Raw genomic sequence first — 15,585 nt, 5'->3', positions numbered from 1 at the left:
CTAAGCTGTGACATTCAATGCTGAGAAATTGTGGAAACAGATAGGCATTTTATTATAACAGCACTCCAGTGATGTAATACTGACTTTACACACATTTTTATATAACTCCACTGTTTAAAATTATATTAAGACTTCAGATTAAAAACACAATAGTGGTCAGAAGTGATGCAGCCAAGGCTCAGGTGTCCTGACTCTTCAAACAGGATCATGAAATACAAGTAAAACCCATACAGCAGCATCACTTCCCTTGACTTGAGACCTACCACTGACAAGTCTACCAGCTCTGTCTACCTACATTTTTGGGCTTAGACCTCTCAAAACATAGATCCTACACCTCACATAATACAACTCACAAGTCTTTTCACCTATGACTTCTGGAAGCCATGCTCCAAAGTATGTAATGTACTGTTGTCTTCTGTGGTAATCTTGATCACATCACTACTGCCTCAGGTTCCCAGAAGAACCGCAGAAAACATTATACAACTTTTTCACAAGCCGAGTAGTGTTCCCAATGAGTAAACTGATTATGATGTGTAAAAACTTTGTGGAGTTCCCCTTTAGATGATACTGATATAATTATAACCGACTATTAAACTACAAAAAGGACAAACAGAGAGTAAGACAGGCAAAAACGAAACTGAACTGGTGCTTACTTTGTCGCGGTTATTTACTGAAGCATTGAAAACAACAAAAAACATTCTGCTTGCACAGAGGAAGTGAACTCATATAAATAACACCAGAGCTTCAGGTATGGGTGAACTCTCTTTCCACCACATAAGGGCAACTTCACCACTACAGAAAAAATAAGTACAGCATACTAAGATGAGACATGTTAAAACAATTAGTTGGTCAAAATAAATCACTCCTTTTCTTTAATTTAGGTGTTTATCTGTGATTAATACCCTCCAGACGTAACCTTTTACTGCACTGCTGTAGGACTGTGACTAGGTTAATGGTTTACATTTGTCAAACAAACAAATGTAATATTTGAATAAGCTTTTGGCAGAGTTTGACAGTGTTAAAGCTTAGAAAACAGACTGTAATGAACTCTTTTCAAACTCGGAGCATTGGCCTTTTAATTACCAAATCAATTTAAACCACAGCCCAATGAACTGAAATGTAACTGAACTAGTAAATGGTCTTGTACTTGTATAGCACTTTTCTATGTGCTGCAGGACACTCAAAGCTCTTTCACACTATTTACCCATTCACACTCTGAAGCACTGACACAGTCACACATCGGTGATGTCAGTAGGAGCAACTGGGAGTTCAGTGTCTTGTTCAACGACACTGCCAATCTTCCTGTTATGCAATGGTCACTATGTCAGATTGCACGATTACAGAGTCATACATTTTTGATGAGGGATATGACAGACTACATGCTGGTACTTGACAAATCTCAACCTGACATCTTTCACGAGGTACCAGGGACCAGGAGAAGAGTGTGTGTGGTACTGGCTGCTTGCTTTTGTAAAAGCATAAAAAGAGTGGTGGTGGTGGTGGTGGTGGGGGCAGCCTGCCTGTAGGTTGCATGAAAAGCGCAGCAGCCTGTATTGCCTCTACTTCACAGACAACTTGAAGCAGCAGTACAAGTACAACAGCTGGTAGTAAAACCAAAAACTACCTAGCTAGCCCTGATGGCCTTGTGAAGTAGCTACCCTGACTGTGAAACTCACTATGCTAACATTAGCTGCAACACTGTGCTATTTAGTGACTATGGTTCAGTCTAATATGCCAAAAATGTTGTGAACATATGAGTCAACTATGCTCCTTTTGGTCAGCGTGGGGCCACCTTGTCGTAGACAATGGAAAAGCTCTGACGTGCTAGACTTTGTGTCAGGACATCGTGAGGTGTCCCAGATGCAGCATTGGTTGTTGTTTACCATGACACGCAACACGAGAAAACAGTCGACTGTCGTGCCTGAGGCCGTTTGTCGGTTCCGACAGCCTACATCTATTGTGGCGAGCTGTGATCAGGCTTAAACTGTGTAGTCTGAACTGGGCATTGGGCATCAAGTAAAAATACAAATTTCTACTAATTGGATAAAAGTTGCCTTTGCTTTGCAGGGTAGCATGTTGGATTTGTCTTTTCATTAGAAATCATTTAATATTCTGTCAGTCCTGTTTAATTTTCTTGTATTCAGTAATTTATAGCCCAAGTTAAAAACTACTGCTTTTAAAGTAATCGCTATTCCAACCATGCTTATGGTGTTCTATGACCTTACCTACTCATGCACTTACAAGGAAACCAAATAGTGTTTGTGCTTTGTAAGAAAAGTGTAGAAAAGCTAACAGGTGTCAGCCAGCCACATTCTAGGACTGGGTAGAACGAGCAGAGGAGAACAAAGTACACTTAGGAAACAACCGATGTCACTCACGCTACAAATGTGATGAAATTCTATGTCCATCAATTTGACACAGGCACATGCATGTGTAGATAACTCGTGCTCTCCCCTAACAAACAAACTCCTATTCAGCAATCTCTCCACTTTTCAGAATAGCCTGGATAACAGACAGCGTAACCACCAAAAGAGAGCGCTTGATGTATTTACCAAACCATCTATAAATGAAAAGTCAATCATAAAAACAGTAAGGTAGTGATTCTTGAATGAGGGATGCTTTTTTTCCTGTCACGTATGTTTTTCACATTCCATTTGGTGAGAAAATTTCTTCCTTTGCTTTGAGACACTGCATACAGAGGGCTATTGCTGCTACAGTGAATATGTGGTGCTGTTTTAATCTGGGATCAAACTGAAAATCCCCTCCCATAAGAGTTCAGTCAAGGTCATAGTGGCGATTAGGCTGACTGTCTATAGAGAATCAAACAGAGACACAAAGTAGTAAAACAAAAAAAAAAAAAAAAGAGAGGTGCTGGAGTTCTACTGTAGCTTTAGCTGGGAAGTTTTCCAGAACTATTGGCGAGATCTTATCTCTATAGTCAATCAAAGAAAAAAAGTAACACACCAAAGTTATTCAGAAGATGAACTCCTTCCCCAACATGTTCAAGTTATTACCACCTACTCTTACAGCCTCCTTTTTTGTCTGCCACATGTGGGACATTGACCTGCCTGCAGGCTGGTGCTGTGCCCAGGCAGACAGCTGGTCTATCTGAAGCCTACACACAGATATGCACACACATAGACACAGAGGTGAAAAGGGAGAGAGGGAGGGACATATCCACAGGCCTTGAAATAGAGCAGGACTGGCCCAGGTCAGAGCCAGTCTACGTGACCACCTGTCTGGCATACGGGTTTACCAAGGAAGCGATGTCAAGTTATCCACAAAGTGGATGACACAGCCAGTGACACGCCTCCTAAGCTATGTGTGCACCACATTAGCATTCCAACAGCACTCACTATTAGCCCTGCTGTGAAAACATCCTGTATTTGATCCAGTTAAACAACAGTCATATTGAATGTAATGGAACCATTACTCTACCATCTATAGGTGATGTTTTTAATCGATTGCAGAGTCCTTGAATATCCCCATAAGATTCCCCAATTTTTCCTATTGCTTCAGCGCCTCTCAGTTCCATAAGGGAGCGCAGTTCTTTGAGCGTGCAGCCAAATTCTCCATCGTGGTTGGCCTCAACCAAGGAGTTCTTCACCCCACTGTACGAGTTGTTTGCCATTGTCTCGTTGCCTCCCTGCTCTAGTGCAAAGCGTTGATGCTTCAGCCAGACAGTGAGGGGGGAAAAAAAAAAAATGAAGAAGTGTTGTCCTGGAAAAGCTTAAATCCTCAAGAGTGCAAACACAGTGGTAGTTCCCATAAACAGCTGACAGGCCCCTCACAGGCAGCTGGAGTCATACATCAGGTAGCAGGGCAGGGATTATAAAACAAGCCATTTCCCTTGGAGAGCTGAGTTCCTAGTCTTTCATGGTGACTGAGGATCACACACAGAGCCAGCGGTCACCATGCATGTAGATCTGAAAAAGAAAAGCATTAAAAAATAAAGTTTAGTGACATTATGCAATGCTATTCTATGTGCAGCAGGGTGTTACCCACACATTTACTGATATCACACTGACAGCACTGCTGATATTTCAGAGAACTGTCTGAGAAACTTCTTTTAGTTTTTTTTTTTTCTTCCACCAACAAGCTGTGACACACTAGGTTGGTGTTCACACTGTGGCTTGATGGTTGCTAACTTCTAACTAGCATTACGTCTGGAAAGTTGAGCAGAAGAGCAGATGCTTTTGACAAGCATGCATTCACTTTGTGAGAACATAGCTATATTTAAAACAAACCTAAATGTTGAGAAACCAATTCTCTATTGTTTAAACCTTACAAACGCCGTTTTCTGCTGTTCTTCTGTGAACCTATTATTGTGAAAGTTACCTATGAAGTCTGTCGCATATTCTGATGTGGACTTAGATGTTTGTGGTGACTTGTTCTCAGTGTAACATGTTAAATATGTTTATTGTTTCCATCTCTTAACTGCTACACTGGCATTTCACTGGACATGGAAGCACTTGGACAAATCCACCTGGCTGCTGAGAGAAATAATCAAATAATTAGCAAAACTGCCTTGAACCATTGCTAAGAAATTTTGACCATCCGCACTTGAGTTATAATAAAAAAAATGCATTTTGTCATCTGAACAAAGTTCTTGTCTGGTAGTGTGGCCTTCTGCTTTACAGAGTGGAGCATTAGAATTCAACAATCACTCTGTGCTGAGTGCCCAAACATTTGTCAGCATAAAGAATGTCAAGGTAGTCTTTTCCCTTCTGTAATGTTTATCTACTCTTTGTAAAAACACTTCAACACTTCTTGCAGCTGTTCCACAGTAAAGGATTTTCTAGCAGCACCTTGCCATTGTAGGATATGATTTAACTCTGGTTGGCTGCATTTGATTCACTCGCTTTAAATTTTATAACCCTATTATATGGCTGGTACCAGTTTGTCTGGTGCTAAGTAAAACATTCCAGCCAAAATCTTTTCATCTAGAAATTCACACTCATAAGACTACGGCCTGCCATGAAAAGAAAAACATACAATAGGTTTGTCATACAAAAAAAGTACATACATCTTAATCTAATCAGAACTACAAGCTTCCCAGCAGTGTTACTGTGAGTAACATGGTCAGCAGAGACCGAGTGACATCAGGAAACGCCTTCTGTTCAATCTAATTAGGACTATCTGTGGCATCAGGGAGCTCTATGGTGCTCGACAAGGGAGAGTCCATTCTAATAAAAGGCTGCTGTCCTTTCAGCCTAAGACGATGAGGCTGATTCCTTCGTGTTGACCAGATTGATAGGAATGTCTTGTCAGCTCAAATAAAAACAGAAACATGGGACTACAAACATACAACATCACAATACAATTACAAGGGGTGCAGCAGGTCTTTTAAGTAGGACTGTTCAATTTCTTGTCAATTTCTCAGAAACACAATGGACAAAAACGGAAAGGTTCCTCAAAGTGGGCTTAATCTATATTTAAACTATTTTGTGAAACACTATACTATGATTTCAGATGAGAAGCTATGTGAGACTATAATGTGCATTTCAGGGAACCTGGACTCAGACATTAGATCTATAAAGAAAGGCACCAGCAGGCAGACAGACATTTCACCTTTGTCTGGACAAATGCCGCAATTATCTCTCAGTTAGGGGGGCTTTACTCACTTCCTGCATTTCTGTATTAACAAAAAGTTCAAAATATCCTTGAGAACACTATGCATCTATCTTTACACCAAACATGACTCCAAACATGCCGCAACTCTAAACTAACATCCAAAGCTCAAAAATATGTCAGAACTTTAAACTGGGACACAGATGGAAAAGGAGAGAAAATGTAGCCTTTATTACTGCTCACTGCACAAATGAATGCTTTCAGCTTATTTCATTGAGTGCCTTGGAAACTATTCTCTAACATGTTGAGATTCTATTTGGAGCCATCTGCCATGGAAAACAGGACAGAATTTATTATTTATTACACAGCATAATTGCAGGGCTGGGTGTATTACTGAGGTGGGAGAGAGGGCAGAAATCTTTATTTTATAGAGTAAATACATCTCTTTGCACCTGTCTCTGAAGACGTGCAACCATTTCTGAAAACATGTGCAATGCTATCATAAATATCGTATGACGTCAATTACCAATATTTACCGCTATCATGGTTCTGATTTCCACTAAAACCATGGCAATGTTTTTTTACAGGTCTACTATTTCCTAATAATTTCTTGAACGTTTCCTGCAAACGACCTTGTAGTTTGGTATTAATTATAGAAAAACAGAAAGTTTCAAGGTTTTCTTAGTATGTCTACCAAGTTGTGGTGAGTTTACTATCAGCTTTCAGATGAAATTTCCATTAAAAGAACTTGCCCAATATAAACCCCAGTTAACATTTACTTTGTATTCTTCATTTATGCTGAGTTGGATGATTGTTTGTGGACAGATTCAACATTCTGTATGTGTAGTTCACTTTGTCCTCTGAATAAAAGCTTCAAGTGTGTGCTAGTTTAATATTTAGAAATAACTGGAAGTGTACTGACGGATCACTCTCTAATTGCATCTGGAATTAGTCCCAAATTATATGGTTCCGTCCAAACTAAAATAAATTGTTACCAAAAACATAAAAAGGTATATTCTTGGGCAGAAATACTACAGAATGACAAGCTAACCTTTCAAGAAAAGCTCTCTGAAACCCAAGTAAGCCACGTAGACTGCTAGGCAAGTTATAACTCTTGTGGCGTGTCAGATATTAGACATCCTCTTCCGCCACACATTATCTTAGTAACACCCAGTGACGAACAAGTGTGTTATCTCTGAACAGAGAGCCATTACACTTTCCAATATACTTCACTGGAGCAATATTTTGATTCAATCACTAATCATGGATGTTAGTATCTGATGTGACAACAGTAAAGTTTGATTCATGTTAATGTAATAACTAAAATAATTTTTTTAAACCAGGTGACATGCTTGTTAATTTCTTTTAGCCAATATTAGTGTTTAAAATTACGCTGTTCAGTTTCATATTTAAAAACACTATTTCCTCACTGAAAGGTTGCCACAGTCAAATACAATTAAAAATGTGGCAATAAAGAACTCAACCTGTTACCAATTCACAACAGGACAGTCAAAGTGTTGAGGTGCCTTCTTCCTAATGATACCACAGGTTGTCCACAAATTCCAACTAACTGAGACAAGTGAATTTCAGCAGTCATGGGTTAAATGTATATACCTTTCAAAAACACACAGCTTTGTAAACGTGCGAATGGTCTCTGGAGGACTTCTCTTAACGAACATTTTTCACTTGCACTGGATACCACATGTGTAGTAGCCTATAGTAATGAATGTAATTCCCTGCCTTCTCCATTTCCCTGTATTCACGTTTTACTCTTTGAACCCTCTCCCACATTCACACCTCTAACCCCACGAGCAGCAACAATGCCAGGATCAAGAAAGTGCCAAAATTTGCTGCACTGCTACAGTCTCGGGTTGCGGAGCAGGTCACATGTCACAACAGTGGAAAATCATTGTGCTTGGTTCGCCACGCCAAACAGCTTGCATGGTATGGTTGAATGACAGAGACTAAGGTTAATGCTTTTCAGACAGCAGCAACAAAACCATAGCTCACCATGAATTTCACCCAAGAACCAGTGACTTGCAAGTTGCAAGTCTCTCCTCTGCTCAAGCTATTTAAGGCTGCTATCACACATTAGATGTACACTAGATCCTACCCCACAAAGGCAGTGAAAAGTGAAAGCAGCAGAACAGTGGTGGGCATCTCATATACTCATGTCTTTGTATTCACACTAAGGAAACCCTCAGGCAGTTTGTGCACCTCTACGTGCCAATAACTTGATGCAAGTCAGAGATAACAATTCTAGGGATCCCTTTACGATGGAGCTGCCTAATGCGAGGGGTAGTATTTTTAGCTTCCCCCAGACCGCCCCCTCCCCCTAGCCGCTGCTGAACTGGGTCAGGCCATGTAAATGTGGAGGGTACAAAGCAGAACCACTCAGCCCTCCTTGTGGTACATGGCATGCAGCTGAGAACCCTACTTCACCCCACAGAGTGGAACCTCTCCACAGCTCTCAAATGCCGTCAAGTTGCCAGTTTATAAGAATGCACAGTCAGAGATGTCACTGTCAACACACTTGTCCTCCCCGGCTCTTCTTACTTTACATTGAGAAAAATGTAACAGCCTCTAAAATGAAAATAAACCGTCATCATTTTGACCTGGATGCAAGATGTGAAAATTTACATGCTTACAAAATGTACAGTAATTTTATATACATAATTTCTTAATCAATAAAATAGGAAAGATGCAAGACATATTCCATGCAGGTGAAGCATAGTAGCAGGGAACTAGGGCAGGATTTTGACTCGGAAATTTACAGTTTAGGCAGTTCAAGACCATATTGCTACAGAGTTCTTATAAATACATTTGTCCATGAAAAGGGCATGGTCAAAAAAAAAATAAAAAAGCAATCTAAAGTCACGATCTAATTCACTCCCTGCGTACTCATGCAAAGGTGACTGAGTTATTACTGTTCTTTATAAACATAAAAGTGGCACAATCAACATATTACAGCTGATGTGAAAGCTGGGCTTTCAATGTTAGTCCAAGGCAAGCACCTATTAATTACTGTGCCTTTAAAAACCTCATCAATGTACCATGTAACATGTCACAGAGTTCATAGTATTGCAGCGTTTTGTCATATCATTACAACTTCTAATCATTATGAAGATGTATGGGTAAATAGTGAGGTCAGATGGTGCAATCATTAACCTCTTAACTACCTCCATGGACTACCAAGTCCTGAAAAACAATGGTGTTAATAAAGTATAATTAAATCTGAGATTTTTCTCATGACATTAAAATGTTTCCTTTGCAGAACCAAATGTACTATGAAACATTTAACTACCAAACATAATAATGTGTACTGTCAATGTTGTATAGTCAACTGTTAAAGGACTTTTTTCTTTTAATAAGAAGCTAAATGTAGGCCTCCATCCCACTCTGCTGCACCCATTTTTGGTATCAATAATGTAACTGCATGTCCAGCAGTGACTGTGAAAACATTGCCATATTTTCCCATTCAGAAGCATGGAAATCAGTGGGTGGTTTTATTTAGCCAGTGCAGAGTCCTTCATGTCCACAGGATGTAAAATATTCCAAAATGAAGCATCTTTTATTGAGCCACTTTGAAGATGATGTTCTTTGTTATGTGTGATTCCAAACTGCAGCTCGGCCATTGCTGCCACAGTCTGACCTCGTCATTTCAATCTCAGGACACACTAGTGTTAAGCATTAAAATAAATCCACCAAGACATTTTGTAGGGAATGCAATTTGTGACTGCCAAACATATATTCTACTAAAGATGAATACACTGAAATACTGTAGGTGGGCGTGAATTAAATTTGAAAGTTAATGCTGGCTAGAGATAGTTTGCTATAAAGTTTATACCGATTCTGTTTAAGAAGCCAAAACTAGTAATGTTAACATTTCTTTTCTCCCCCGACTATAAGCAAACCATCCAGGCTTTCACCGTTACTGACACTACATTCAGCGTGACTAAGCCACTGCTGCAATGACAGTGTCACTGAACAGCTCAACACAAAAATATGCTGGTACTATAGTTGGTGAAAAACATTTTCTTAGGACAAGAAATTAGACAACTGAATTCTAAATGTCTGCTAGAAATATGACTTTTGTTATTTAGTTTCATTCAAGTAATAAGATCTTAAAGCTGCACAAGATTTAGCACAATTTCAGATAAATCAAACTGAAAATTGTCGAGAGGTGTTTTCTCCCTTCTGTACTAAACCCCAAACCCACCCCGCTCTGCTATCTTCAGGCCTTTTGTGTATTTCTTGCCTCTCCCTCTGTGGCCACTGTTTTTAAAATCCACACGGCACTTCTTCCACGCCCCGCTGATCCAAGGTGATAAGATGCGTTTGTCAAACCAGTATGGCTCATTTCAAAGACAGACCATGGAGGTTCCCTGTGCAGGTACAGCCCAGGATGGGAGAGAACCTGTTAGACTCAAGAGGCCACATTCTGTAGTGTGACAAAGAATGAGGCAAAACCAGGGTTAACATGGGTATGGCATGTTGGAAATGGAGAGCATTAAAAGTGTCCAAAGGAATAAAATTTGACACAGGCGTGGCTTTCTTCCTGCTAGGCACGCAAGTACTGCAGCTGGCCATTAGCATTTCAATTTTGTACCTAGAAAGGTGGAGAGCTTGTTCAACTATCAAAGCATAACATGAAATTTCTCGGGTATGGCATGTTGGAAATGGAGAGCATTAAACCTCCCATACAACTCATGGTTTACCTTATAACATTATATGTCAAGTATGACACTAAACATGATGTAATAGTGGCCTGAACATTAGTTCTATATCAATATTAGGGGGAAACAACAGTCCTCTGTATAATCTGCTTGAGGTGCTTCAGATATGCTCACTGCAAACAATATTAGACATACATTTACATATCATAAAAATGTAAACCTCTTTATTTGGCATTGTGTTGTTGCAATGGCACTGAAAACCATTTGCTTTATAATCCATATACATTAGGTCTAGAGCCAGTTATTGCTGCTGCTGCACTACCTGGCTACCACAACTGCCTCCAACTGTCATGACCACATATGATATAGTTTCAGAGAGAGGCCAGGAGGGGCAAAGAGGAGCAGAGGGAGAACAGTGGGGGATACTGCTTGAGTTCATTTTGACTCACACTTCACTCTTCATGGTCGAAAATTAAAGGTTAGTTAATGCAGCTTTAACATTATCAATATAACAAAATAACAAAAGATAGCGCTTTAAGGATTATTTCTGCATGGGAATACATTGTGAAATACTGGCATGGGTGGTAATTGTTCACACATTGGCTAGACCATAATGACAAGAAAACCACTGGCCTGATATGGCAAGTTTTCAGTTTTTCAGGAAACTGCTACAGTGACAGTTAGGATGCCCAAAGTAGATAATACCAGCATTCTATGCCACAAGTAATACTGTCCACAACAACCAGTAATTCTTTACAATGAGACAACTGTGGAGTCCTAAAGTATGGTTATGTTTTATATACTGAGTGATGATGCTATAAGAAACAGTTATTTTCAATTCCACATAGATCTGTAAAACCAGAAGCAGTTAAATCTTCTGGTTATTAAAAAAAAACAAATATAAAATTTGAGATCCCAATACAGCTATCGGGTCCAATACCACCCTCTAGTTCTCATAAAGGCTGTCCGATACCACTTAACAGAAACATTACATTAACCTCATGATGGCTGAGTAGGTTGTTAGTTGTAGGAGGAGAAGTTTTAGGGTTGAGATTTTTTAAGGTAAATAACAAGTGCTTCTCTGCTCTGTGTGTCTGAGGGAGGGCCGCACACACAGCAGGCACTATAACAAAACTATGCAAGTAAGACATCAACACTTGATATGGGCAACAAAACCCACCAGTAATGGAAGCAGTATGAGCAGTTTTTCCAAGCGCACGTTGAACAAGCAGGAAAAAAATCTGCAGATATGCAACACCTGTCTTGTCTGTCAACTCACCTGGTCGCCCATTCATCCACTAAACACATAAGGTGCTCGTTATGTTGAATCTAGCAAAATGAAAAAATATAAAACCCATGTGAATTTTACGTAGTTCCTGTACAGCAGAGAGGCTGCAGATCAGTATGCACCCTTTTAAATTACACATTTAAACTGCTGACTTTGACATTATGCACTTTTCTGGTGGGGAATAGCAAAATGATTTCATCCTGAAGAAGGGCTGAATTCCTTAAAAAAAAAAAAAACACTTTACAAATACTGTATTACAGTGTTTTGTGTAGTAGGCTACAGATATTTGGTCACATACACATATGTAATTGGAGCCTCCTGATATTCATCTTATTTAGGCATAATGAGAAAGTAAATCTCATGAATATGAAATCTCTATAAAGTCAAGGCACTTTTATGGTAATTGTCATTTTTATAATAGAAACACTGCATTACTGTTAAGCAGGTATGGTTATTCATTATCAGTAAATATTCAAATGTAACCATCTGAAAATGTGTTATTGGTGTGCCCTTACACACACAAAAAAAAAGCATTTGATCAGTAGCATGTCAAACCACAAAGCCCACTGGCTTCTCAGATAAACCAACATATATAGTTACCTTGTACAGTAGCTGTCTGGATGACTAATTCATGATATTTTGTGGTGTGCGTCTTTCATTTGTTTTAGCAGGCCCAATCAAAGATTATCCACTCAGTGCACCCTTGGTCTCACAGCAACTATAATATCAACCTGTGTTTTAAACCAAGAAGTCAAGTTAACTTACACCTGCATAGTGTTTCTCCTACTTTGTTAAGAAAGATTTCAATAAACTAGTGAAACTCCATGTAACCTAAACACTCTGCTTGGAATAACCTTGGTCTTAAACTCACACAGGGACAACCAGATAAGCATAACTCCATCATAAGTAAACAGTATTGTAACCACATCATATTTAATGTTACAAAAATATATAAACCAATTTAGCTTCCACTGACACTACACAAGACACAAGGTCACCTTAGATTAAAGTGCCACCTACCAGTGGTATTCTCTAAAATGTTTTCTACTGGACCATTACAAAGTGATACTGTGAGCAAATGTAACTTTTTTTTTTTTTTTTTTTCCAGGCTACATGCGCTTGTAATGGAGTCAAGTACTAAGCATGATGAAGAAATGAGTGGACATATCAAGCAGCTGTAAGGGAGAGTCACTCATGATGAGTTAAGGACAGACGTGACAGGTGCCAACTGCCTGGAAGAAAGTGTACTGCATATACTGCATTACTTCACAGTGACTATTGCTCTGGTACTACAAACGGCACTTATTTTAACATTAAGCTATGATGTTCCACTAGCAGATATCACACCCTGTAGCATGCCTAATGAATCCAATATGTACTGCACAAGGAAGGAAAACCAAGTGTTGTAATCTTGAAAAACTGTTGGTCAACAAATGTAAGGAAAACACTACTTAATCACAAATCCAAGGAGAACAAGATTTCACCTCTGAGATATAACCATTTCCCAAAACTATTTATAGAACAAATGTAACAAGTACTGTCTCATATGCCTAGTCAGGGCAAGCAGCGCTGTCAAGAGTCATTACAATAAAGCATGTAAAGAATAAGAAAGGATATTTTTGCCATTCTTGAGTGACAGCAACAGTCTGAGTTCAAAGGGTTTATACACAGCAACAGCTTGTGTTACTAATGGTTTAAGTGAATCATTAAACTTTGAGTCTGTATATGCTGAGCTATCAAAAAATACTAATTGCTAAACCTGAGATGTTTTTCTAATGCAATAAAATCTAGAAAATTCAGACATATGACAAAACACTGAAAATTGTAAAGACAGTTGTTGGAATTGCTTATCATATATTCTACAACAACGGGGGCTAAATACAATGTTTAACCAACTAAATTGCTTAGCTGTCATTATATTATGTAATCTATCTATAGATAACCATACCATATTATAATGACTGGCACACCTATCACTGGATCAGTCTATTCACTTTAAGCTCAAGCTAAATATTGTGTATTGCATTCTGATTTAAAAAAAAAAAACCCTGCTTGCAATCTACTGGAGGATCACATGTCATTATACAAACAGGGGAAGACTGCTGGCACTGCAGCAAGCTCGGTGCTGTTTAACTGGATAAGGAGCGATCCCTTCAACTAGACACCAAAAGGTGCTCAGCAGCTGCACTCCACATCAGTCTGGAAACTTGTAGGTAATGTTAGCGAGTGCGAAACTATAACACGCTGACACACAAGATCAGGAGTGTAACGTTAATATACGTAATTACCTTGCAGTTGCTGGAAAGCTTAGGAAATACGAGCTTCAGTACCGTTATAAGGTAATTGGCATGTAATCTGAAGCATGCTAGGTTCACGGTTTTGCGTAACTGTCTTTCAGTTGCCTTGCTATAGTCATAAAATGAAGATTGGGCTTTCAAAAGCATCATAGATAGCACTGATAAACGTGGCAGGTTCCTACAAAGGCATTTAGATTTTAGCAGGTGGCAGGATAGGCACGGTGCATAATAGCGTATCCCATGGTTGTGGCTTAAGTTGCGGTTAAGCTTCGACGGGTTGATGTTACTGATAAACGCTTTAAACCACTTAATTACTGTGTCCATTCTATGGTGACACATAGCTGAGAACATGACTAATGTGCCTTCATGGGTGCCTGTCTGAGGTCCCCGAGTTGTCCGCGTGAGGAACCGTGGAGTCCAATACCGGGGAATACCGCACCAGGCCGGTTAACGCTACCGCACGAAGGTTAGCCAACCTGTCATTATCCTTCTGCCTATAAACGGGGATCCACATAACGTTGAATAGACCGAATGACACATTTAAAATGCACCCCAGTGTTTCTTTGGGATTTTTAACCTAAATGAAATGCAGGTATCTATCGCAATGAAATAGAGGTCCACATTTTGAGTGCTTAATTTTATTTCACAGGAAGTCTCTAAATGATGAGCCTCAATGTCAGTCTGCTGCCGAGACACTGTAGCGTATGGACTAAGTTAACGGTAAACGATGCAGGCTAGCATACAGTGCTAGCCAACTAGCTCCCTTGCGTTAGCTTATGCTGACTGTAAATAAGAGAAATGCACAAAAACTCCTCCAGCAGATTGGCAAGTCAAAAAACTCAGCCCAACAGAATGAAGAGGTCTGAGTAAACACAAGCAAAGAGAATTTGGCAGCATCCTGGCGTAATAGCTACCGGGGTTGTAAAACGAGATGCCCAATGTCACTATCTACACAAGATATACGGGTAGCTAACGATGTTAGCTTGTTGGAAAAGGCTAACAACCCCGGTCAGCTACCCACCAGTGGTTGGCCCTCGTTGATCACCGCACAAAAAATGAAGATTTAACCTGTCAGCATTTTCTATGCAAACACTTGGAAGCAGCCATTCTGTTCCGACATTTTGTCGCACTAGCACGAAAATATAACCAAAAATACTTACCCCGTTCTCTGAAGAACACCCCAAGTCCCTTTCTCCATTTAACTCCCCCTCAGTCTCACTGAAGACTAGACTGTCTCCCCTGATCTGAGGTAAAATCCCGCCCACTGCGCTGTCACAACCACAACCAAAGTCTGGAGCCTGGGCTGTCAAGATAGTTCCACCCTATTCGAGACCACGGAAGCTCAAGTGCTCTAGACCGAAAACCACACGACACGTGCACGGCTGCACTTAAATGCTAACTGATCTAAATAGTAGGTAGCATAATGATGAACACTATAGCTATTCATAAAAGATCACTTCATCACAGAACAAGTGCAAATCAAGAACACCCGCTTTTACTATTACAATGAAATATGTGTGTATCATAGAATGATCACCAATTTTCTAAGACTATATATTTTTAAGAGTAAAAATCTAAGTACAAAGACAACAGACACGGTGTGGGACGCAACCAACACAAAGATAAAGGGGTCTACTGTCTGTAACGTAGAATTTGGCGAACACAGAAATACGTTGAAGGGAGTTATCTCGCCTCGCTCAGTTCCTTTCTGTCACAACACCACCGGGGACATGGGATGCACGTCAAAAGGAGG

The 15,585-nt window shown here is 39.7% G+C and overlaps 1 protein-coding gene across 3 annotated transcripts in view; it reads right to left on the bottom strand.

The window, feature by feature from the left end:
* The window catches only part of atp2b1a (ATPase plasma membrane Ca2+ transporting 1a), a 48,391-nt gene extending 33,190 nt beyond the window's left edge, over window positions 1–15,201 (bottom strand). The window contains exons 1-2 of one of the 3 annotated variants that reach the window (XM_020599690.1): window positions 14,993–15,201; window positions 3,439–3,926 (exon numbers count right to left, since the gene is read on the bottom strand). In XM_020599690.1, coding sequence (XP_020455346.1) covers window positions 3,439–3,631 — 193 coding nt within the window. In that variant the 5' untranslated portion in view covers window positions 3,632–3,926; window positions 14,993–15,201. The remainder of the gene's footprint in view (window positions 1–3,438; window positions 3,927–14,992) is intronic. The other 2 variants (XM_020599688.1, XM_020599689.1) reach the window with 2 other exon arrangements.
* Between the last annotated feature and the right edge of the window lie 384 nt (window positions 15,202–15,585).

Source organism: Monopterus albus, unplaced genomic scaffold, assembly GCF_001952655.1.
Source record: "Monopterus albus unplaced genomic scaffold, M_albus_1.0 scaffold41.1, whole genome shotgun sequence".
In the NCBI taxonomy this organism is placed as follows: domain Eukaryota; kingdom Metazoa; phylum Chordata; class Actinopteri; order Synbranchiformes; family Synbranchidae; genus Monopterus; species Monopterus albus.
Note: the sequence above shows the minus strand (reverse complement) of the source record. Positions and strands in the feature narration are given on the sequence as shown.